At 42.2% G+C, this 25,911-nt stretch overlaps 3 protein-coding genes across 4 annotated transcripts in view; all 3 read right to left on the minus strand.

Moving 5' to 3' along the window:
• Positions 1–4,418, minus strand: part of rpa1 (replication protein A1) — a 29,264-nt gene extending 24,846 nt beyond the window's left edge. Inside the window, exons 1-6 of one of the 2 annotated variants that reach the window (XM_032504497.1) lie at positions 4,156–4,418; positions 3,672–3,719; positions 2,318–2,396; positions 1,840–1,948; positions 1,246–1,334; positions 988–1,062 (exon numbers count right to left, since the gene is read on the minus strand). In XM_032504497.1, the coding sequence (XP_032360388.1) occupies positions 988–1,062; positions 1,246–1,334; positions 1,840–1,948; positions 2,318–2,396; positions 3,672–3,719; positions 4,156–4,185 (430 nt within the window). In that variant the 5' untranslated portion in view covers positions 4,186–4,418. The remainder of the gene's footprint in view (positions 1–987; positions 1,063–1,245; positions 1,335–1,839; positions 1,949–2,317; positions 2,397–3,671; positions 3,720–4,155) is intronic. The other variant, XM_032504505.1, reaches the window with a different exon arrangement.
• Positions 4,419–5,124: 706 nt separating this feature from the next.
• On the minus strand, positions 5,125–10,759 carry serpinf2b (serpin peptidase inhibitor, clade F (alpha-2 antiplasmin, pigment epithelium derived factor), member 2b). The gene is made up of 9 exons (XM_032504512.1): positions 10,522–10,759; positions 9,828–9,896; positions 9,633–9,707; positions 8,326–8,596; positions 7,065–7,208; positions 6,726–6,914; positions 6,395–6,537; positions 6,060–6,264; positions 5,125–5,928 (listed from the first exon to the last, which is right to left on the minus strand). The coding sequence occupies exons 2-9, from the start codon at positions 9,879–9,881 to the stop codon at positions 5,576–5,578; spliced, it is 1,434 nt and encodes a 477-aa protein (XP_032360403.1). The 5' UTR covers positions 9,882–9,896; positions 10,522–10,759; the 3' UTR covers positions 5,125–5,575.
• A 413-nt stretch (positions 10,760–11,172) lies between these two features.
• wdr81 (WD repeat domain 81) lies at positions 11,173–25,607 on the minus strand. The gene is made up of 12 exons (XM_032504485.1): positions 25,314–25,607; positions 24,046–24,544; positions 19,690–23,252; positions 19,498–19,605; positions 19,144–19,343; positions 18,834–19,015; positions 18,401–18,566; positions 17,865–18,030; positions 16,949–17,776; positions 16,660–16,805; positions 16,347–16,529; positions 11,173–12,931 (listed from the first exon to the last, which is right to left on the minus strand). Exons 2-12 carry the CDS (start codon positions 24,405–24,407, stop codon positions 12,605–12,607), a joined length of 6,231 nt encoding a protein of 2,076 aa, XP_032360376.1. The 5' UTR covers positions 24,408–24,544; positions 25,314–25,607; the 3' UTR covers positions 11,173–12,604.
• Positions 25,608–25,911: the final 304 nt, after the last annotated feature.

Raw genomic sequence — 25,911 nt, forward strand, 5'->3', positions numbered from 1 at the left:
GAATCCAACAAGAAACAGAACACTTGTCAAGTTGGTGGAGATGTGTGATCCAGCATTTTGGTGAGGATGATTCACATTTTGCAGAATCAGGGCAGAGTGTGAAATGCTATAACAAACTGGAGCTGCTCCTCTCCAGGAGAGCTGTGCTGCCTGACTGAAGAGATTTTCCGTTTGAACAAGCGCCGCACATTTGATTTGTGTGCGTCTCACGCGGAGGATTAGAGTTCAAAGTGTCCGCTTAAGTCCTCCCACTTTGCCAACCACTGCACTTCTGGAAATTAAGCCCCCAGATCAACCAGCACATATAGAGAAATGAACAATGACTGTGCTGATGAGGATGGCGCTTGCCACAACCTCGATTCCCACACGGCAGATTAGAGGGATGAATACCTGCTATGACCCAAACTAGAAGACTGCAAAACCCTTCTGACAGCCGGATTGCACATCTCTGCTGGTCCAAGTTTTTTGCGTTGCAGTGATCTACTGCTTATCTTTGACACGAACAAATATGAAAAATAAATCTGTTCATGGGGTTAAGATACACTCTCCAGGTGTTGCCATGTATTTGTTTGGGTATTCTACTGTGCTTTAAAAAGAAAGAAAAGATAAACACAAGGATTGACAGGGACAGGCAGAGACAGCTTCCCATCAACACAGGCTCATGGTTGTTAACGTTTATGATACCAAGCATTCACATGAATAACTGGAGCCACGGAGAATTGTAAGTGTCAATAACAATGTGAAAAAACTCTAAAGAAAGATTTGAGAAAGCTAAAAATGAAAGTGTTTCTCAATGGGGCTGTCAAAATTGCTTGTCTTCTGTAAATCTGAGGGTCCCATGAACTATAAAAGCAGCAGACAAATTCTGCCCTCTAGTGGTTATTGATGAACTAGTTTGTGCACAGTGTTTTTCACAAAAAGGTAAGTTCAGAATGTACATCCTTATTAATTAATGGTCAAAGAGTTCAAATAAAAAGTTGCATTCACCTTCATTTCTATTTTGCTGCTGTAGCGGAGGGCGGTTTTCAGGGTTTGGTGCTGACTGAGAGCCTTTGCCCTGACCTGCAAGAAAGATTTGACATTAGTACTAGCCTGCAGTGACACTTTGACCCATTATTTATGACTGATGTCTATGTAAATATCAATCTCACTTCATTAACATATTCACTAACCACTGCTTCTAGACAAACATTAAATATTCAGTAAGTAGCAGGTATTATTATGAAATGTGATTTGAAGGCTTACCCTCAGTGTAAGGAGTGGGTTCACCTATTTTTCCAGCAACTTCGTCAGCACTCTTGATGACTTCAATTTCCAAGATGATCACCACACGTCTGTAATAACCGCAGGAATTAGCATCGCATCCATTTAGTTTTGGAAGACATTTACTAAATTTGCTCAATATTATTAACACAGTTATACACGGTGGCAGTTGCTCAGTCGGGTTGGGAACCAGAGGGTTGCTGGTTCAAGTCCCCATACGGACCAAAGTGTGGTGGTGGACTGGTAGCTGGAGAGGTGCCAGTTCACCTCCTGGGCACTGCCAAGGTTCTCTCGAGCAAGGCACCAAACCCCCAACTGCTCGGGCGCCTTTCCATGGGCAGCCTCTGACATCTCTCCATTTCGTGTATAGGTACTATATGTATACTATATGTATGTATAGGTACATTTATAGGCCTGTTCAGGCCTGTGTGTAATGTATGTAATTAACAAGAGTGTGAAAACATTGTAATTTCCCCTTCCATGATTAATAAAGTATACATTATTATTATTATTATTATTATTATACAGAAAGTGGACATGATGGGAAGATAATAAATGCAAAGGAAAACTGCATACCGTTTATCCTTTAGTATATTAGTTACATGCTTCTTGAGAATGCAGATGCAGTTCGGGGCCAGTCTGTTCTCCTCAGCCATGACGTTCAGCTGCGTTGAGAGCATGAAGGCTGCAAAGGTGTGGAAAAGCGAGAAAAGAAAATAAGACAGGCTGTTCTTTCAACTAAGGCGACTAGAATAACTGCTTTAAAAACAGCCAGTCTAGAACCACATCCTACATTACATTAAATGCCAACCACACTCACGTTTTAACTAGATAATACCCATTTAGGAGATCTAAGATCCAGATAAATTATTTAAATATGGTTTACCAACCACATTACTATTTGCTCATAAACAATCAGAAAATGAAACCTAAACAAAAATCAGCCAAACTAACATCAATATTTTGCAATAACTTGTTTTACATATCACATTGTCTGTTAAGGATTTTTTTATTATGTACTCCGCTATGTATTTAAAAAAGTAAAAAATCTTACAGGACAGTGTGTGCAGTCCATCACTCATCATCACCCGAAAGCGAGGTAGACCACTTCCTCCATCAATCTTGCGGATGTTCTTAAAAAAGGTGATAAACAAGTGCAACGGTTTTCAAACAAGGGTTTTCTTCCCAAATGTAGTGTGTGTCTAAATTGTCGGATTTTACACCCTCTGAAAGCATTAATTTTGTATAGTTTGATGTATTCAAAGATGGAAGTACATAAGACTCTTCAGAAAAATAAAACTCTTTACTTCTTATACAGTGATCCGCATTATGGTGGGACAGGATCTGTTTCCTGGAGTCTCTACTGTTGTTAAATATGTGTAGTGGCACCCAGCCTTTAAGAGCTACTAGCTAAGTATAGTATTATAGTATTTTCAAATATAGTTTTTTGTGACCTTGGTCTGAAAGGTATTTTTTAAGAAGGTTTTTCCACCATAAAGATCCAGCTTTGGTTTGCAGAATGCTTTCTCAATCTGGTTCAAACTGATGTAACTGTTGAGGAGACAGGGGACGTGTGCATGTGAACCTATTGTTTTTGTAAGGATGAGTATCATCATTATTATTATTATTATTATTATTATTATTATTCCGGACCGTCTCTCTCATTGCACACAGACTACCATAGTATCTCACCTTATCATGGTCATTGCATTTCTGTGAGGGATTTTTATTCTTAAGCATGTGTGATATATCTGTGTGTAGCTATATGTGTTTGTTGTGTTATGGTTGTCTTGCTACAGGATGCCTTTGGGATGAATAAAGCATCCATGCATCCATCATGCATCCATCCATTCCCCCATGAATAAAGCATCCACCCATTCATTCATCCTTGAATAAAGCATCCATCCATCAATCCATCCGTCCATACACCCATGAATAAAGCTTCCATCCATTCATCCATCCATCCACCACCATGAATAAAGCTTCCATCCATCCATCCATCCATCATCCATCCACCCATGAATAAAGCTTCCATCCATCCATCCATCCATCCACCCATGAATAAAGCTTCCATCCATCCATCCATCCATCCACCCATGAATAAAGCTTCCATCCATCCATCCATCCACCCATGAATAAAGCTTCCATCCATCCATCCATCCATCCATCCATCCATCCTCACCCATGAATAAAGCTTCCATCCATCCATCCACCCATGAATAAAGCTTCCATCCATCCATCCATCCATCCATCCATGAATAAAGCTTCCATCCATCCATCCATCCATCCATGAATAAAGCATGCATCCATCCATCCACCCACCCACAGGTAAGGTTGGTGATGGTGATATATCTAGTGGTTAAACCCTAAGAGAAGATTGTGTGATGTTAGTCTTTCTTGATACTCACCACCAACTGAAGCACGGCGTCGTTACCACCGGTGCCATTTGATAGAGCCTGGAAACAAATAGTTAGTTAACGTTAACTGGTTAAGCCGTTTGCTGTCAACTTCTATATTCAACCATGTTAACGTTACAAGTAGAAACGTGGAAAATTACTGCTTTTTTCCAAAAAATGACTCAACGTTATTATCTAACGTCAACTTTAAGTACACTTTCTATTAACGTTATGTCTGACAACAACCGTGTTGGCTGCAATGTTTTTTCCGTTACGAACGTAAACAACATTGCTAATGTTACATTAAGCTAACATTAACGTTCGTTAATTAGCCACTGAAAGTAGCTTGTAAGCTAACTAGTGCAAACAAATGAGTGCTAGCTAGCTTCTACAGCTAACGTTAAACAAAGAATGCACATACAAACTAATTGTGGCATGTTTTCGTTTTGAAAATTATGTCTTAGCGTATTAGTTATACGGAAAAGATTAGCCTTACCTCTATTGCACCCTCTGATAGCTTCGTCATGTCTGTAAAGAGTTGCTTTAGCTACAAAAAAAAAGACAATTTTACTGAAATGAACACTACAGCCAATTCTATGCTTCTACCACTGACAGTACTCGTTGGGTTGTGTCAGTGGCGCCAACAGCTTGGACAAACGCGCGAAACGTCGTATGTGCTGTTCCGGTTTCCGTTCACTGATCTGTTTTCAGTTTGCAATTTCTCAGCGCCTTGAATCTATGGGCCTAGTACACACGGTAAAACTGACCGGAGATCAGCTGCGTGAATGTCAGCGCTAAATGACGTCAGGCGCTTACTAAGATGCATTCAATGTCAGAGGAAATTAGGAAGTTCAGAATCCACTTTGGATGACCGTACATTTTTAATGATTGACATTGGGTTAAAACTTTTGAAATTTGGTATAGTGGATGCCCTTTTATTGTGGTCATCAAATCACGCTTATATACATCTAATGACCATTGACAAAATTAGTGAATGAGGAAAGTATGCAAGAAGTAAGTTCCCTTAATTATTTCATCACACACTCAATGTGAAAATAGTAATTAACAGTAATGTTACATGATTTAAACGAAACGGTGGTGTAAAAACCTATTTACAAAAAACGATGAAGTGACTGTACCTCCCATCTTTTGGTCAATCACTAGGCACCACTTTCAATCAATCACTCTAGTCGCAGAGAAAAGGGGGAAACTGGTGGGCTAGGACCACCAAATAATACCAGTTAGTTACTTGTCAATATGCATAAAAGGGTATTAGTTGCAACCACAATTTGCTGGCATTTGGATAAAAAAGTGCCGCGCATCTACAGTGTGTTAACTTGCACCAGCTTTCTACAAATTGCCTCAGTTCAATGTTTTCCCAGTTTCGTAAACGCATCAGTTTACCCTCACATTACAATCACAGTTCTTCATTCAGGAATACAATAAAACTTATCACCTTGACACGTTGTGTTTCAAATCAATTAAATTTATAGGACCATTAGATGACATCTTTAAAAATAAATTAAAACATTCAACTAGATACAAAATGATGCATTAATGCTGTGACATTGCCCTTACATTTTCATATCTTGGGAAATTTAAAGTGTAATCAATTCAAGATGAAGAAAGATTTTACCATTGTTGTAAACCATTTGTTTAATCTAATATCCTGTATCTACTTATACATGCCATCTAGTGCAGCAAAACTGTAATATTTGCATAGAAATATTTCTTTTTTACATGGGATAACTCGGTTCCTCAGTGTGTTTATTTTACAATAAAACAAAGACATATATGAAGCATCTGTTTTCACACACACATTTTGATCCAGCTCTGTGATATTGTACATTTAACATGTACAGTCATAGAGATCTTGGTCTGGGTTTCCCCTGGGACAGCAGTGCAGGTTTTAGTCCCTACTTAGGTGGGCCTCCAAATGAGCCAACGTGATTCTTATCAATTGGGAAAACCACTTTATCTTTGCTCCCGAATTCCCCTCTCTGCAAGATCGGAGCTCCAGGATTTGGGTTGTTAATGACACCCATGAAAATTGGCACTTGAGTCATATCATCCATGAGGACGAACAAGAACGGCTGGCTGAGGTGGAAAACAGGGTTGGATGCCCGGGAGATGACCACGGTGGTGGCTGCAGCAGCCTCTGCCCCCTCCTCGTTTATCTCCATGCAGGACTTATGCATCACACTGGAGACCAGCAGGGGGCCATCTGCAATCTCAGCCAAATTGGGACTGGAAAACATCCCTCCGAGGCCTAACACAGAGCAGAGAGGACCGAGTCAATTCGAGGGACAACATGTACAGTATATTACGTTAAAACATTTCATTGAGCAATATGTATGTGTGGTAAAAATAACAAGGCCACAGAAAACGATGAAGACTTACCCAATTTGGTAAAAACCTCCTGTAGGTCTTGAGCATACTCCAGTTTAAACTTGGGGACTTTAACTTGAACAGCCCTCTCCTTGGGCAGACGATGATACAAGTCGGTGATATTCAGCTTTGCGGAAAGTGAAGATACATTCACCTGGCCGGACAGAGGCATGACCACCAACAAGCTCTTGGACTTCTGGAATGGAAATCTTGCTACCTGCACACGGAAGAAGAGATATGGTAATTAAATGGAGGTAATTTAAGGAATTTGTGTATCGTTCCAAACTGTATGACAAGAGGCAAGTGTGTTTTGGGGACAGTTATTAAAGTGTAAATGAGTATTATACCTGAGCCTCCAGTTCATTATCGATTAATGAACTCAGGGGATGTTTGGCATCTTCCATCACTTCAACGTCAACCATGTGCTTGTCGTCGAGATAGAACACACCTCGAGAGGAAAAGCGCGGGTCAAATCGAGCTTTCCACTCTCCTGTGGGAAACACGGGTCTCAGTTTTTAAGCAGCAGCATAATTCAAACATAAAGAAGCTTATGGAAAAGGGAAACTTGCAAACACAGCAGATTTCATAGGTTATTTCCACTGGGATCTTGGGAAACGAGCACTTTTTTTTTTTTTTTTTTTTAAACAGACTAATTATGTGAATATGATGACATTTCACCTTTGAAATGAACAGCATTAATGAGCATGAGGAGCAGATTGGGTGGTAAAGAAGACAGAAAGCCAGTCATCTTTCCTTTTGTTGCATTCTCTACCCAGTCATTTATCTGCTGCAGACTCTCCAAGACGGCTGGTACTGAGTCGTATAACCGCTGGGATTCACGGGCAAAGTCTTGCTTTGGCTCAAACCCTGAAACACATATGAACACACACTCCGTCAGGCTGTATTACTCTTTAGATCAGCACTAACAATTAAGAAAATGAAGGTTTCTGCCTGCAGGAGCGGTGTAGTCTCAACTTCTTGTAGAGTTAAAAATCATTTCCAGGGGAAAATAATAACCTTGGCGCAGGAAAATACGTGTGGCAATGTGCAGGTCGCCGTTCCTGAGCTTCCCTAAGATACTATGCAGAGACTCGTGATAGCAGGAGAGAGTGTTTTCATGGAGATGATGCATCAGCAGCTCCTTTGTCTCATTCACTGCTCCTGTAAAGAAGAAGGGTGCAATTATCTGATGAGAAGGATGGCGGTCTCCGGACGTAGAGAACTATGGAGCTAGAACAGTGACAGTAACCTGTGGTATTGAAAATAAAATTTGGCATTGAAACAACAAATATCGGCATTGAAAACTGTTGAACTGAAGTATAAAACACACACATCAATAAGTAATAATCCCATAATCCTATGATATTATTTCACTTTGACATTAGTTTGCATCATGATAGGTTTTTCAATGTCATTTTTTCTTGATGTCCGTGTCTTTTCAGTGACAGTTTTTTTTTTTACGCTGTCAAGATTTTTACAATGTCACTGTTTTGGCGTAGGGAGGAGGGGCCTGAGGGGAGGGATAAAGGGGGCGTGGCTTACGGGTAACTTACAGAGGCTACTGGCGAGAGACCGCACCTCCAGACGAATCCTCCCAGAGTTGTTAAAACCGCATATCTGCAATGTCTTCCACACGTTCACCTGGAACCTCCAAATCTCAAGTAAGTCTGTTCATATCGGCCATTTTTTCTCCACATAATAGGTTTCTAGGAAAATCACACACTCACTAAAAGGCTAGACGCATTCACTGACAAACTACATTAAAAGTTAACACTAAACCAGCCTGCTTCTGTGTGAAAAAATGGCAGGATTCCTATGGAGGTGCGGTCTCTCGCCAGTAGCCTATGTAAATTCCCACAAGCCACGCCCTCTTTGTCCTTCCCCTCAGGCCCCTCCTCCCTATGCCAAAACAGTGACAGAAAGTTGAAACTGAAAACAGTGACATTGTAAAAATCTTGACAGCGTAAAAAAAATAAAAAAAAACTGTCTTTGAAAAGACACGGACATCAAGAAAAAATGTACATTGACATTGAAAAAACCTATCATGATGCAAACAAACGTCAAAGTGAAATAATATCATAGGATTATGGGATTATTACTTTTTGATGTTTGTGTTCTATACTTCAGTTCAACAGTTTTCAATGCCGATATTGGTTGTTTCAATGCCAAATTTTATTTTCAATACCACAGGTTACTGTCACTGTTCTAGCTCCATAGAGAACAAGCTGCGTACAGGTACGATGTGTCATGCAAAAAAACTGCAGCAGGACATGCATACCTAGAGCCAGTTGGGAGAGTGCTAACGATATGCTCAAAGGAGATATGATGACGTTCGGCTGCTCCGGCGTTGTCTCCAGGTTCTGCAGAAGCTGCACCCCCAGTTTCTGAATGGCCGCGGCGATGGCCTCCCTGGCCTGCCTGGCCCGCGGGCTTCGGCTGTCACACAGACACACTTTATCTTGTTCTTCCTCTGATGAGTTCCCATTGATTACAGGTGCTTCTGTGGGATGTGTAGTCCCTGGTGCTACTGCACTTTCATTTTCTACTTTCTAAAGGCAGGAAGAGGAGAAGTTGTTAATGGCGTGGCAACAAAAAAACTTAACTGTACACCAAAGTTTAAGTAAAGTGATTATATTCACATAAATTGACTGTTGAAGATTTTACCAAATCTATGGGAGTCTGGAGGTCTGGCTAAAAAAGAACAAAAGATGAGAAGAAGGCTGGGCTAACCCACAAAGAAACAAAGCTGTGAAGTCTAGTCTACCAGACCCCCCCCATCCTCAAAAAAAATAACCACAACAGACACACTGATGCAAGGGCTGCTTCAGTCTGACTGAGAGAGACACAAGCAGTGGTGTAGTCTAATGTATTGTAGTGGCTTTACTGTACTGTATATATACAGTTTATATACACTACCGGTCAAAAGAGATTTCCATTACACCCCATTATAGACGGAATACCAGCTGAGATCAGTTACATTGTGTTTTTTTAACCAGGGCAGCAGTTTTCAGATCACATTATGTGCTTACACAATTGCAAAAGGGTTCTCCAATGTTTTTCTAGTTAGTTTTTTAAAATGATATCACATTAGAAAACAGAACATTGGGTGAATGGTGGCTGGTAATGAGCAATGTAGATGTTGCATTAAAGATCAGCCCCCCCACTCAGATCAGCTGGTATTCAGTCTATAATGGAGTGGTATGGAAATTTCTAAGTGACCCCAAACTTTTGACCGGTAGTGTATATTAGCCGGGGGGGGGGGTCTGGGTCTCCTCCCGAGGGACGTTTTGAACATCAACGACTTCATTTCCCGTATTCGGATACACTTTTATGCACCAATTTACGGTGGTAATACCTTTATATAGCCTATGTGTAGAAATAAAACCACATATGACAATTCAAAATATATCAAAAATATATGGATATATGGAAATCCTGGAGCTTTCTTAGTGGGTATACGGCATATACCCGTGTATCACATAGACTACACCACAAGGGCACATTTTAAAAAATGTGAAATGACCAGAAAACAATAACACAACAAGCACAATGTGCAGAGGAAAGAAGAGGTGTTTTGCCTCAAACCTCTCTGGGGTGGCTGGGCATCAGAGGAATGAGCGGCACCAAAGGGATTGAGTCATTCTCTGCCACCTCAGCATTCTGTTGAGAAGAAAGATAGTATGAGACAACAATCTATACACGCATTATATATAACCAGAAGAGATGATCAACATCTAGCATAATCTTAAAAGTGAGTTATAAGGAGCTTCGGTGCTTTACAGTGACTCCTTGGCTGCAGAGACAGATCAACAGGAGTGTCAGACGAAGGTCCATGCCCTTAGAATGGAACTGTAAAAGAGAGAGAAAAGATGTGTGGCCTAGCTTCTCACTTTATGACACAAATATACCACTTGTGTAAACAACCTCTTAGAACACAGCACTCTCTCATTTTGCTCATCGTTTCTTAGCTGGATTGTATGCAGGTCTCAACCTTTTTCGTTCTACTTAGTTAGTTGTCCTCTCTTTGAAAGGAACCCAGATCATCTGGAAATATGGGAGCCACACAAAATGTTTTGTAGCACTGCTTGCAATCTGATTTCCACACACATAAGTGCAGAGTGTGTGCTTTGAGCAGATATCCGGGCTGTCGTGAACCACATCCTAAGATTGCAGATTTATTGTTCAATAACGCATCATTGTAGGCTATGCACTTTAAGGGACAGAAAATCCACGTGGCAGAAACAATTTGGAGTACCAGTGCATTGTGGTCTACAATCTGTATTCAAATTAACTTTAAATGTCTGAAAGTTAAAAAAAAAAGTCCAAAAAAGTATTAGCTGAAGCGCTATAGGCCTTCTGCAGACCTTATGTAAAATAAAAAAAACATACATCACTTAGTATTAAGCAGATTCCACCAAGTCTTCAGAAGTGCAATAGTATCCCAATAAGTCGAATAAAATGAACGTGATCTTACCTTAAATTTAAATTACAAAATAAAACTCGCTGTCCAGTCCAAAAAAGGAGCGACTAAGTGACTGTGGATGGCAGAATTCCTGTGAGCAAAGATTGGCGCCTGCTCAGCAAACGGTTAAACATCAACTTGCATTGATTGTGGCCTCACTTAAGCCACTATTTGTTTGTAAATGTGGCTACTGAGACAATTTCAGTGTTAAATATGCTTAGCTGCTTTGCATATGAATGGGCATGAGATAATATCATGACACAAGTAAGTCTTTGACGGAAAACATGACAGATTCGTTGCAAAATTGTGGTTAATCAAACTTTGTGTGGGTAAATGAATACTGCTTGGTGACACCAGAGTTCCATATTTGATGTCAGAGAACACAAACCCACCCCCCCCCCAAAAAAAAAAAATCCTGGCTCTGATTTATTACCAACTTGAAAGAAAAGATCACTCTGCAAAGTGTAGAAACTGTGATTTTATGTTGTGATCTGTAAATACTGAAGAGAGGGAAAGAAATTACAATTTTCAGAGTATTTGGTCCCGTTTCACCGCTAAGATAAAGTGCTATCTGCTGGATCACATGACAGCCGAGCACAAACACAGGAGGGGGACTTTGTCCAATCTGAGCTCTAGTGAGAACTGAAACACAAACAAAAAAAAAACAAGGAAAGAATTTATTTTATTAATCCAGTTAATAAATAAGCGTTAAAGGATTTTCCTTAAAAATGTTTAGCGATAGTGGACCAATCGTAACCAAATGCAACTACAAGTTCTCTTTTCAAAAAAAAACAACATTTGGTTGTTTTATGATTATTGAGCTTTACAAAAAAAATATATATATATATATATATATATATTCAAAAAAACAAAAAGAAAACAGCACACTTGTTACAGGATTTTTGAGCTTTTAGGCAAATAATTAGAAAAGTAGGCAGACTGTTTTACAACATGAAAGTGACAAAATCATACAAAAGGAGAGCGTTTTGCCTGTATAGTCATTTGCATTACACAAAGAACAAGTTAAACCACATTTTTATTGACCTTTTTTTCCCTCAACATATTCATATGCCGTTACATATAAATGTTAAAATACAAAAAACTGTTATCTTGGCATTGACTGTTCCAATGTTAGCTTTTGGAGACAGAAATTAGAGAGTGGCGAGTCTAACAACTGGCATACCCAGTCAAAGTGGCACCTGCCTAGATACACTACCCGTGTAATGTTGCTACAGGTTCGGACTGCTAAATCAAGAATTTCTAAACACGGTTTAAAAATCCCAAAGCAACTTCAAGTAATGTACTAGTGGATAAAAACATTCAGTATTTAAAATCTGAGTGAGGATCTAAATGTTACAATTCAGGCCATACTTCTGCAGTAGAATCAAGGCTGTGCATCAGTATTTGACTTTTAAAGGTGGCGACATCCGAAGAGTTCCCTCTCTGAGAAGACGCACCAAAACACTTCTATTGTTCATGATGTACAAACAATCTACTCTTATGAAACACAGAGTTAACACTAACACAAACAAATGATAGGATCTACAAATACTGCATAGTTTAATCAGTGCATTTATATACGCATGTATTCTAACATCGAGGGAAACGAAAGTTGAGGTCAATGTTTTTTTGGTGTTGTTATGCATCTATTTGGAAAGCGTAAACACTACGTAAGAACCAGGTGTTGTTCCACCTTTCCTGAGCATGTCGTCTCATTCATCCTTTTGAACAGAATAAGTGACCTAGTCAAAAGAATAACTGACCTAGTCAAGATAGGAATTCCCCATTATATATACTATCTATACATCTATAGGCTTTTTAAAAAATCTTGGAATTTACTGTACATGATGAATGGTAACTGTCAACCTTTCCTGTTGATCAAATTCGGCGCCAACAGCCAGAGTGGCAAGATTGGGTAATAAGCTTATACAATGCCTTTACTTGTGCTGCTTCATTCAAAAAGAAATTTAGAGCGACTGCCCTACCAGTACAATAGACCTCGAGGCCAGCATAGGGGACAGCGAGAGCTCAGACACCTGGTGTCTTCAGGAATAAGATAAGAGTGCTTAGCATAGCTGGGAGCCATTGATTTCCCCTAAGCTAGTAACCGGATGGCCCCGTTCTCAGAGCCCAGCAGCAGAAGCCTCTTGGTGGGCAGGACCGCCAGGCTGGTCAGAGTGCCTCGGAAGTTCTCCGAGCTCAGCTTTGTGCTGCTAACTGGGCTCAGAGAGATATCTGCCATGGAGTACACCCCGATCTTGTTGGCCACTGTTCCGGTCACAATCTCTGAGCCGTAAAGGTCAAAGGCGTGGATGGGGTCGGACTGCGACTTGTACTGGCGAAGAGGCTTGTGCTCCAAATCTTTCCACACAGCGAGTGTGTAGTCAGTGGAGGAGCTGACGACCAAGTTTCCTTCTGCAGCCTGAAAAATAAAAAACAAGGAAGGAAGTCACCGACTGCTGATGTCGTATCCCAGTAAACTCTGCCAGTCTCCAAGACCCCGTTTCCAAGATTTGAGATTAAAGCTTTAGTGCGTCACTTTTTGATATAAATGAACGTTTGTTACATTCAAGCCATTGCCAAATGAATTGCTACAAAGCTATTTAAGACTAACAGCTACACTACTCTCTCTGTATTCTCTCCAGCGAGATTCACACGCAGACACTTGAGTGGAGAGAATAAGCTCTTCTGAAGAGTCTAACATGTTTATTTTTTTAATCCTTTGTGTCCTCCTTGGCTACTAGCAACTGTGTGGTGGAGGGGTGGGGCCGGTACATGATCACGGAAGGCTTGTATCATGTGGACACGCTGACAGTGTTGTCGTCATTACGCACTTTAGCTTTAAATACTATGCAATGCAATTCAAAATTTGTAAGTATCTAACATGAGAAGAGAATGAACGAACGAAATATGGTGCTTTGAAAATGTAGACACCTCAAACATCCTACTCTTAGTATATCCTTTTCTTACTCATACTGTCTACAGTTACTGACACTCTAAAGCACATAGCTTGGAATTTAATGAAACATAATAAAAACCTGTAGGGTTCCTGTACCCATAAACGTACAACCTTCAGTTGGGATTGATTAGTTTGTTTGATCATCTTTATTTATTACACATATCTTACTATTTTTTTCCCTCTTCTTCTTCTTCATCTTAATATAAAAACACCAACTGGTTTGCTACACGTAAGAATTGAGGGGGAAGTCGGAGTAATATGAATGTGCCAATGGGAACCACTGTGGTCTTTCTAATGAGTAACCTGTGTCCATATTTGCCTAAACAGAGAGACAATCCTTGACCTAATTTGGGGTTAAATAAAGTTTGCTCATCCTTGCGTACTGTTGACAACAGACTTGCTGGGTACAACTTTCACCATCTATGAACGGCTTAGTATAGCTCAACCACTACCATTGGGGAACGTCAAAAATAAAAAGCCACTTGGCTGAAAGGTCTTCTTGAATATTTATCACATGCCTAATGAAGAGTACAGCCACACCTTCTGGCTCGAGTATGTGATGTGGTCAAAGAATACAATAACAGGCTCTTATAACTTGTCTGGCATTTTTTTATTTTATTTAACCTTTAATTAACCAGGAAAATCCCATTGAGATTACTGATCTCATTTTCAAGGGATTCCTGGCCAAGACAGCGGCACAGATCACAACAATTCCGTACATACATTTTTGGGGGGACAGTACTGATGTCATGCAATAGCTATGTTTTTTTTTTTCTCGTATGAAACTAAATTAAGACTAAATTAACACTACAGGCAGAATGCACCTTAAACAGAAACATTCCTCTTCCTGAAAATGGCAAACTTATCGCATTTAATAAAATGCTTGTTTTCATTAGGGGGAGGCAATGTGGTGTTTACAAACTATCAACGACACCCCTTTTACACCAAGATCTGTCAACCTGAATCAAAAGCAGGTCATTTATCAAAGTAAAATGATCCTATAACCCATGTAGGCAATCCACCAGGTGTCAGGGTCAGACATACGGGTGTAATGTGGGTCGCTCAGAGTCAACACAAGTGACAAGTGATTAACTGGCTGACATTATGTGGGTTGTGACTTCCACATCTGTTGTCATCCAAAAGTTCCCACTGTTTACCAGGAAGCCTGACAGTCATCTACTACCCACCAGATTGGGATGCTGTTTTTGATGCACCTAAACACTGACTAACACCAAATAAACAGAAAGATATGCTCTTTCTAACAGTAACAGCCTACTGTATAGGCCTGTTATCAGTGATATAGTACTCAAGATCAGTCTTGGTCTCCATAACAGTCTCAAGACTACTTTTTGGTCTCAACCCCTCAAAGTCTTGTTCTTGTTATGGTGATGACTTGTTCTATTTGATGATATGCCCATCATCCAACCTCTCTCAAACCAATACAACCCTGCTATTATTTTAGAATTTATAGCATGCTTAGAACTCAAAGTAATGGAGTGTTGTTGGAAAATTGGTCCACTTGTTCTTGACTACAAGTTTATCATAGAGGGCAACCGGCCATTTATTTGACACACTGCGTCCACCCCCGCCCACGTCTTGAGTCAACAATTTGACCATTAATCCCACACATCAGCTGGTGTTGGGAAACATGTAAAATACTGGCGCGGGGTGTTAACAAGGGTTCGAGTTAGTGTTTGGCCACCATTTTGTTGAAAGCGAGGCATTAACCAACGGACACACAAAACTAGTTAGTATTCAGCCACTCTGAGGTTTTCATATTTCATTTCTTTCCTTCCTCCCTTCTTCTGAATTACGCTACGCATACAACAGTGGTTTTATTACATAGCCAAACCAACCACCAAATTGTCTACACCAGGGGTCTTCAATGTTTAAGTCGAGGACCCCTTAACTAAGAGAGACAGCGCAGGGACTCCCCTACTACATACATTGTATAAAATTAAGTTGGATATTAAACTGGGCCTACAAAAACATGTAAGGAGGCCTAAAGCCTTTATACTGTACATATCTTGTTAGTGCATAGAATACTAAGCTATCAAAATTGTGGGCATGATTTTATAAATAATATTTTAATTCTCAACAAAAGTGTATCTTAACTGTATCTGTGGATGGCTACGTTAGTAACAGCATTACTTATAGGAAAGTAAGCCCATCATCAGTGGGATTTATATTTGACAATAATATGATTCATGTAAAGACTTTTTTGAAAAAACAACAAATCAAAAATGAACAATAATTTGGAGGGCCCCCTGCAGTGACTCTGAGGACCCCTCAGATCTCTGGTCTATACTATGCTCGATGTTTTTTTACGCCTCCAACGTCGCCTTCCAGGCAGCTAACCCTAATCTGAACCCTTAACATAACCATTGGGGGCTTTAAACACCAAACACCCTAAACTATTCTGAAAACACTCATTTCCTTATGCATTCATCAAATATATTGAGAATAATATAACTACCCCAGTTAGCAATTGTTATAATTTGAAAACATGAAAAACATTTGCCTAATGTTACCAAATAGTTGAAATAACTACTTATTTCAAATTAATGCTGTAAGAGATGCACTTTAGGGATGCACTGCTCCCTACAGGTTTGTCCATGTAGTTGCAACGTCTAAGGTTCAGGTCTAGCCAGGTACCTCTAGTTGCATTCCTGCAGTTCCTTCCTCTTTACTGTCTGCTATTTAAATAAAAGGCCAAATTAAAAGAAATGCACTTGTTTGTTGCAACTATTGTTGTATACAGTCAAACCATGGAATCTGGAAAATGTTGTACCATTGCCAGTAAAACAGTTGTCCACTGACCGCAAATTTATTGAACACCACTGACTACTGACTAAGATGTTACACGGAGGCAACCCACCTTCATTTGGAGGATATCTCCCTCATGAGCTGGCCAGCCCTTCAGAATAAGTCCTGTGCGTGCATCAAGCAGAACAATAAAGCCAGACGAGAAACCTGCCGCCACAGTACGCCCGGAAGGGCTCACTGCCAGGTAGCGGATGAGCCCAGCACTCACATTGTTGTACGCCAGTCGAAATTCATGCTGGGGACACAGGGGAATTGGTCACCGTCAAGTCTAAAATTACTATGGTGGAGAAGTGTAAAAGGTGCTACCATTTTAAAAATATAATTGGGGAATATAATATATAAGCTTGCTAAATGTAATCTGCTACCTGCAATCCAGGTTTGCGAGGGTCGATGAAGCGGAGAATAGAATCTGCACTGCCAAACACAACACTGCAGTGTGGTGCTGGCATGGTGGTGACAGCTGTAATGGGATTCTTCCCATCCACGGCTTCATACGAGCGGATCTGCTTGCCTAAGGACAACAGATCAAGTGTTGGTATATAGTACAGTTATTATTTGCATTCTATTCAAATGTCCTCATGATCACATAAAAAAATTACATGATGCATTTTAGATGCAGAGTTCTAATAAGCAGAAATGCATGGTCTCTCTTACCTGTATACTGGTCCCACAGGTGCACATTACCATCGCAGCTGACTATGTCCTGCGAAGCCTCTAGCTGTCCAACATAAAATATTGACTTTCGATGGTCAGTATACGTCAGCCTGGGCTCCACCTCCTGTGTTCCATCACCATGGTTATAGAGAGGCCAGAGCTTCACTGTCTTGTCTTTACTACCAGAGAGGAAGTAATCCTCTCCTGCCAGAGGTGCCAAACACTTTGTGGTGCCTGAGTGACCCAGGAAGCTCTGAAGTCGGATCTGGTGGAAGTGAAAATGTGGATCCTGTTGGTTGAGGCCAATCTCATACTGCCAGTAGGCCAGCCAGTTGCCCTGCAGGGAACGGCCACTGCGAGGGAGCTCCTGCTTCAGGACACTGTCCTCTGGGGTGGGGCCTGTCACCCAGGAGGAGGAGAAGGAAGCTGTGCCTACTGATGGAGCGGTGAAGGTGGAGGCGGTGGTGATGACTGGGGTGGTATGACTGGAACGTCCCCAAGAGCTGGCCAAGCCCAGGGTCGGGCTACCATCGTAATCAGTGTCCCGGGACACTTGGATGCGGTTTCCTACCAGGTGGCTCCCAAACGTGCCCGACTCAGGGAGGGAGTCTCCTAGCGAGGTGGAGCTAGTCGAGGGTGCAGGGAATGGGCTGCAACCCACACGTCTGCCAAAACCAGAGGGACCTGTGGAAGTAGGAGGTAACTCCACCCTTGACGCTGTTGTGAAGTTTGTCTCTGTACTCCCCTGATGCAAACTCTGATGGTACGACTGGGCCAACTGCCAGACCAGCTCGTGGTTGGGAACCAGCTTCCGAATAGCCATGTCACCTACATAAATCACAATACAGCACTGATTTATTCCAATTAAGTGTAAAAATATATATATATGGGCATTTTGAGTTTGGCCATTTCCTACCAATGAGGCAGTAGAAGGGGATGTATGAGGAATGGGCCATCTCAGGGTTAAACACAGTATGTAGCTCCTCCAATATTCCCAACTCGTATGTCACAGTAGACTCTTCCGGTGTGAAGACGTCCACAACCGTGACTTCTCCCACAACTCTGCGAGGAGCGCTGTCCAGCTACAGTGTAAAAGAGACAGTCAACACGTGTGTATTTCCAATTCCATTCTCAAAAATACATAGGTGTGACTACATGAAGAAAATTCAAAATTATCTGATGCAACAAGAAGAATCATCCTGCCATGCTCACAAATGCAAGTACTCTTTCAGTTGCTCTGTCTGTCAGACAGTTTGTTATCCAAGTTTCTGCCTCGTTTTTATTTTCATCCATATTTCCATCTGGCTTTCTGTCATCTGCTTTTGTAAAGCTCTTTGTGACAGATCTGCTTGTTGAAAGCCTTCTAGAAATAAACATGCTTGTCAGTCTTCGTGTGTGTGTGTGTGTGGTGTGTGTGTGTGTGTGTGTGTGTGTGTGTGTGTGTGTGAATACCTGGGGCTGCAGAGAATGCAGCAGAGAGAAAACGGCAAAGAACCGACGCAGAGTGTCAGCCATATGCTGTTGCACCATCTCCCTCCCAATGCGCAGACAGATGAGAGCCATCAGGCTGAGTGTCTTGAGACAGACGACAGTGCGTGTCTGCACCCCGCTGGGGAACCTGAGTACAGCAGAATGAGTACAACCAAGCAGAAGATGAATGACAGATGTATTGTAGCAGGTTTTCTGATTATACTCTATTTCCACACAAAAAAGAAAAAAAACACATTGCATTATAGGAACAGTTCACTTAAAAAGAAAATGTTTGCAATATTTTACAGTGATATTACTAGATGACATTCTGTGTTCAAATAAGTATGCTTCATCATAAATTATTTCCCTTTACATACATCTAGAGTATTTGCGTCATTGCATGCGTGTTATTTACCCCATACGGGGGGTGGTGAGCAAGTCCAGTAGTGGCAGAAGCACATCCTGGTTGATTTTCAAAAGCATGTCCATTAGAGTGGTATCCGAGAGAAAGACAATGATCTCCTGTGTAAGTGCAACCGCTCCAAGCAGACTTGCCTCCTTACGCGTGTTAAGACGCTGCGAAGAAGGTGGAGAAACCTGGAAACAAACATATTTGTGAAATTAGAAAACATTTGATACATATTTAATTTTTCCACATTTGGCAATTCAGCTTAAAAGGATAAAGGAAGATTTACAGTATGTGTGCCAGTGTACATTCTCCTTACCAGATATCCTATATAAGGCAGGTACTGGTAAGTGAGTACAGGCTCTCCATAAAGTTGAGCTATGTAGATGAGACAGTCCAACACAGGCCCTGCTGTCTGGTCACCAACAACAGGTTTCTTCTCATAAACACTGCCCATTCCCACACTCTCCAGACTGCTCTGTTCTGATGCAATGTTCACAAACTGGTGTTTCTCAAGCCCTACAGGCAGAGAACATGAGGAGAACGGGTGAAGAAAACACGAGCAGTAACACATGGCACCCCTTTGAAATACAAAGATGGTTTGCTCAATGTTGCAAAAAAATCATGTATATGTGAGGCAATTAAAAAGTTTTTATGTTATACATTCACATACCAATGTAACAATTTGTGAGCAATCGCAGCAAATTTCTGGCCACGTATCGAGCCGTCACTGTTGGTCCAAGCTTTGCTGACAGCCACCGAACTGTTTTGCAAACTGTATCTGTGTGTGGAGGAGACATGATTAAAATCATTAGACATTTTCAGTTAATAAACAAATTACCTTACACCTCAACTATTCACTCACCTAGAAGAATCTTTTGCTCTTTCTCTCGAGACTCTTCTGATGGATCATGGTCATCCTCTTCCTGCTCTCCCACAATGCCTTTATCAGTCTCTTCCAGTACCATTCCATTCATAAACTCACCCTCCAGAGTGGCAACTGTAGCGCCTGAAGCGTCTGTGCAGCCAGAGAGCTCCAGGTTGGCAACGGTAGGGTCATCTGTCCCCTCTTTACCCTCATTAGTCTCAGTCATCTCTTCTTCCTCCAGTTCTCCTCCCTCCTCTCCCTCACTAGCGTGTTTCAGGTCCTGGCTGCTGTCAACTGATTTGAGACTAGCTCGATCCCGCATTGAGTCTCCATCACCCAGTGAGAGCTCACTTGTGCTGCTTTTGTCACTTAGTTTCCCCACACTTAGAGACTCCTGGTCTTGATCCTTGGCTCCAGAATTCTGGCTCTGCTGTTTCCCAGCAGCCACCCCTGCTCCCCCGTTGACATAGAACTCATCCTGAAAGTCCTCAGCCTCTGAAAGAAAAACCTGGTCATTGAGACTGATGCCAGAGGAGTAATCGACCATCCCTGAGTCCCCCACCACGCCAACTCCTCCACTGGTACCACCGCCACCTCCCATTTTCCCGCTAACAGATCCAGAAGATGGCTGTACCTCGCCACACTGATAGTCTTCTTCCTCTTCCAAGTTACATGTGCCACTCCTCAACCCTTTGCCAGCTTCCCCGCCCGAGCCTGAGATGCAGCTTTCAAAGCCAGTGATGACCTGCAGCATGTGGGGGAGTAAGCTGGACAGAAAGGCCTGTAGGCCGAGCCTCACAATCAGCTGCAGAATGAAACAGTCAGTGTAGAGATAGAAACGTCCCCGTAGGCAGTGAGGGTTTTCATAAACGTTGATCAGTGGCTTCAGTAGGTACTTGTTTGCATTTCTGGGACCCAGTACTCTGGAGATGGGCTCAAAAAGGTACCAAGTAGCATAGACAGCAGTGGACTCCTCAAGCATGAGGGCCAGAATGAAGGGCAAGAGAATTTCGAGACCCTCAGCTGTGATGTTACCCCGCAACAGTGTCTCCAGCTGCTGCCACAAGTTAAAGACAACATCTCTTCCTTGAAGACTACATGTGGTCTCCATCTTGGCATGATAGGAAAAGATAAAATTATGAAGTGCTGCAAAATAGGAAGGGAAAGGAAAGGGGGTGATGACTGAGTTCAATAATTGGCAGGGGTTTGGGGGAGGGAGACCATCACTGATGGGTTCATATTTGAAAAGAAGTGGATGTGGGCAATCTGGTACTTCTTTCTGTGCTATTCCAGAGTGCTTCTCTATTAGGAGCAGTGTCTCAAGAGCATGATGCAAAGACAGTGGAACATCACGGAGGCTGGCAGAGCATAGCTTCATTACAGCTTGGAAACGCTGTCTCAGGGGGGTGCCTGGTTTCAGTCCTCTCAGTTTAGAGGAGTGGAATATCTCAGCAATGAGAACACCAAGGGCCTGCATGTCTCTTTGGTAGAGCTGTGTAAGAGAGGGTAGCGATTCAATTATGACACCATCGTTCATGCAGTCAGCAGATCCTGCAGGATGCCATACTTCAGCGTGCAGACTCTTTACCAGAAAGTTATTCAACTTCTCCAGCTCTTCCAACGGCTGCAATGGGTTGAAGCCTTCAGGGAGGACAATCTTGATTTCTTCTGCATTGGTGGCAGTAACACTACCCTCCCCTTGTTTTTTGTTTATTTGCCCACCTCTTTGTAACATGGTACTGCGTAAACCAGGGCTTAAGCTGCTGGTGAAATCACCAGCAAATGAACTCGGGGACTGAGATACATTAAGTGCTGTGTGCTCTCCTCCCATCTTTCCTCCAGCCGTACCGATGCTTGGCATTGGCACAGAGCAGGGTGCAGAACTGGCTGGGCCAGCAGATGCTAATGAGTCCAGAGCTTCCATACCTTGTTCAAGCTCTTCATCTCGGTCTACCATGGTCCAGCCACTGGACTCACACCCTGTGGACTCTGGCACCATTCCATCCACAGTGTCAGCCCCACTGTTGATTTGAGGGATGTGTAGAGAAGGCACATTAAGAGCAGCAAGGCCAAGGAGAGGAGGTTCTGCTGGGGCGTACTGGGAAGATGATAAGCGTGGTGGGTGGGGCTGGTCAAACAGCTGAACTACTCCATAGGTAGTAAGATTTGTGTGGTTGTCCACCAAGTGGAGGCACACGTTCTTGGCCTTAACAGCTTCTTTACCAAACAGCTTATAGCCAAATGTGAGGTCTATCCAGTGATGCAAGTGGTGGGATACTTCTCTGCTCTCCAGAAGGCGCCGATGGACCTCAATAAACTCCTCGCACGACTTGCACCAGGAAGGCACATCCAGGTCTGGCATGTCGGGGTGGATTGAGCGGAAAATGGAGGGATCTGTGTAGAACTCTGGAATGCACTCGTCAGGGGTCCAGCTCTGCATGCGCTCCATACTGGCTGGGTATTCGTTCGGCTCCCACTGGGATCTAACGTGGCTGCACAACACTGACTTGGGTGTCTGCCGAGCTTTGTAGACATAGTAGGTAATGTCTGAGAGCACATCAGATATGTGGTGAGGTACGTGGAGATGATCAGACTGTCCAGCACCGCCGGCCCCTACGGAGCCACCAAGGTCTCCACCTACACCGCTTCCACCAACCCCATTACCGACTGCAGCAGCCAAAGCCTCCTTAGTCATCTCATATGTGAAGTCCAGCTGCTTATCCCCTTTGTTTAGCCTGAACTTAGACCTCCTGAGGTCTCGGAATTTTCCAAATGGCACAGTAAAATCAACCACCCAAGGCAGCACGGGATGATAATTAGGGTCTCCTTCTCGCCGTCCTGCTAACCTGTTGAGTTCCATCACGTAGCGGAAGTTACTGACACGTCCATGGACCCAGTCCAGAACCAACGTCTTAAGCTCATCAAAGCAGTCTTTGCAAAGTCTTTTGTTCTCTTGGCTCACACATGAATTGTTCCTTGGCAGGACATGTTTTGGCATTTGTCTGCCTGTAACATTGCTGTTTGCATCCCATTCCATCCCCAGATCCTCGTAATGGGCTAGGTTGAGCTTGAGGCGGCTGCAAAGCTGCTCATCTACAGCTATGTCCTGCAGGGAGAGCTCTCCACAAGACAGACCTGCTGCATGACATCCCTGCAGAGCTATCAGTAACTGGTAGAGAATGAACAACACTTTGGCATGGCTGTTAGCAAGCTTGGCTGGGCTGAAGGAGACAATATCATGGAGTGAATACTGAGTATAAGGTAGAATCACGTAGAGCATTTCTGCTGTCTCTAGCAGACATTCTGCAGACAGAACATTAGGACACAGATGGTCTGACTGGGACTTGGAAGAGCAAGATGAATTGGTTGGCAAGAAGTTTTCTTTTTCCTTCTCTCTGGCTGGAGAAAGGGATGGTGACAATCTTTCAGAGGAGATGAACGTGGACTTGAAGAGCTTCTGTAAAGCATTACGCACTGCATCTACAGCTGCAACATGCATCTGCTCATTGGCTCCGGCATATGCCTGCACAAGTTTGTAATGAGCATCATGCCACAGATTCCTGAAAAAGAGAGAAAAGACATAGTTGAATTATTACTATCTCAAATATGTTAGACATACTGTACATATACTCATACATAAATCTCACATTCAAACAAGACATTTAACGGACATCTATCCTGATAATTCAAAAAAGTTAAGAAGTTAGTAATAGTTTGACTTTCTGACTATGGGAACCTTCCAAAAGCTACAAGCAAGTGTGAACTGCCTAATTTTATAAAAGTGCACTATTGAGCGACCACACTAACAGTGAATGACATACCCTGTCCTAACCATAGAATGTAGCTATGGAATTGAAAAAAAAGCTAATTTGTAGAAACTCTAAAGCAATTCACAAAGGCAAGCCCGTTTTAAGTGAAGTTCTAGGATCCCTGATTTTAGGGTTGCAACTTACAATTATTTTCATTACAGATTATCTGTTTTTTTTTTTAAATCAATCATTTACCTATAAAATGTAAAAAAGTAGTAGAATTGCCTAAAGACTGTAATTTATCTCAATATAAAATGTACAAAAGCAGTAAAGCAGCATTTTTGCTGGATAGATAACTTTTACAAGCAATCTTTTTTTAAAAATTGTTGCAGATTAAAGATCTGTCAATCAATTTATCGATTAATCAATTCATTGTTTTAGCTCTACCTAAAATCATCGCAGTAACGCTTTTTTTTTTTAATTAATTGAAACAGTGAATTGACATGGGAATGACACTGTCTTTAAAAAAGGTTATTTTTTCATTTGATTGCATTTTACCACAGACATAAGGTCGCATGCATAGCCATCAAAGTTTGTATAGTACCTGACATTATGTTGTGACACACGCTGCATGGTTGTGACATACGAATCCTGTGACATGAATTCCATTTGTTGATGACATGGGTCCCTGGCCAATCTGTAGCTCAGCTTGCTTTTTCTCAGACCCTGAACGCAGACTCGTGTCCAGCCAGGAGGCAACTTTGCCTGGGAACACTGAAGGTAGGTGCGAATTTCTGCCTCACTGATGCTGTCAAAGCGGGCACAGCGCATGATCCTCCTCTCCCTCAGGCCCAACACCCAGCGCGTTGGAACAAGGGCTATGACCTCCCTGGGACGAGGACCTGGTCCTTGCTGCCGCCGGTCAACCCCCAAGTCTTTCTCAACTGTATGCATCAGCCAATCCATGGTGAGCCTCCAATGCTTGTTAAGAGTTGCACAATGTCCCGCCACGTATGCCTTGCTGTCTTCCACAAGGACGGCTTTCAGACATTCATGGAGGAAGAAATCACAGTCATCAAAGGCAGACCGAATCTCCTCTTCCTCTGAGGACATGATTGAAAAGCATAAATGGAGAATTAGATAAGCTTCTTTCGTAGTTCATTAACAGTAATGTTGCTGTGATGAGAGAAAGTTTGACAGGAGAAAAGCAGGCTAATGCAATGAAGGAGTTATGTGACGTTGGTGAATGCACACGACTACTTGTCCTTAAACTCCCTGAAGTTTGAGCTCAACTCTGCTCACATGACTCCTTCCGCCCCATCAGCACATTTGGTGGCAAGTTTACTAAAAGGTTTCAAGTGATTTAAACAGCAACTTTACCACAAGCAAACTATTACCCAGTGGCTTACTAAATGTACAACTTACTTTACGACATGTTTCCAAGACGGTCGCTAATACAGTACCAGTAGTTGAAAGTTTGAACGGATATGTATTACGTTAGCTAGGCTGCTAACTTTAGCTGTCTAGAATAGATAGCTAACATCCAAAACGCCCAATTTCAACCGAGACTATAACAATTACAAGCTTAAAAACGACACGTTTTAAATGTTATGACAACTTCTTTCACGATATAGGCCTACTTATCGCAACGGAGAAAGTGAGTTGGAGAAAGAAGCTTAAGGGGAAGTAACGTCAACTTGACAGTTAGCTAGCTTATCGAAGTGGCTAAGGTTACGATACCTCACTCAAGCAAGCAGAAAGCCCTCATAGTTACTAGCATCATTGGCACAAAGCAAAACGGGAGCAGCCATACTGGTTAAACTCCATTGGAATTACAGAACAACAGCGCTCGCTGTTCAGTGTTTTGCTTACCTCTCACCACTTGTAGCAGTTGACAGCTAGCTAGCCTTAAGCTAACGGTGCACCACCGGTGTCACGCATGATGAGTTTGTGACGTTACCACAGTAACTATACAAAAAGAGGACATAGAGCGGGGCCACATTTGCGCCTTCCCTTTTTCCTAAAGTTTACTGATGCATGTCAGCAGACGGACGACAGTCAGTCAGCCGATAATGTTTTGTTCTGGGCTAGTTGTTGGAGCCATGTTTAAGAAGAGACACCTCACGTGACACAACATCAGCCCCATCTCATGTGACTGCCGCTGCCCTTCTTTGAGTTTAACGGCAGCTGGCTTCCGTGTTAGCATTGCATTACCGCCATCTTGTGGAGTTAGGGAACTCCTACAGTGCCCGGTTTGGCAGATGTTTCAGCCATATTCTCCATAAAGTCAAGATAAAGCATAAAGTCCAAAAACTGCACTGGGAAAAGAGCAATAGGCAACCTTTAATGAGGGATAGCATTGGTGTTATTGTCCCTGGTGGGACACTGTTCTGTCTGTATTTTGGACGTTGGTGTGAGGAGGACAATTTGACTTTTTTGTACTAGAATTATAAAATCACGTCCAGTAGAT

Source organism: Etheostoma spectabile, chromosome 3 (genome assembly GCF_008692095.1).
Source record: "Etheostoma spectabile isolate EspeVRDwgs_2016 chromosome 3, UIUC_Espe_1.0, whole genome shotgun sequence".
NCBI classification, from domain to species: Eukaryota; Metazoa; Chordata; class Actinopteri; order Perciformes; family Percidae; genus Etheostoma; species Etheostoma spectabile.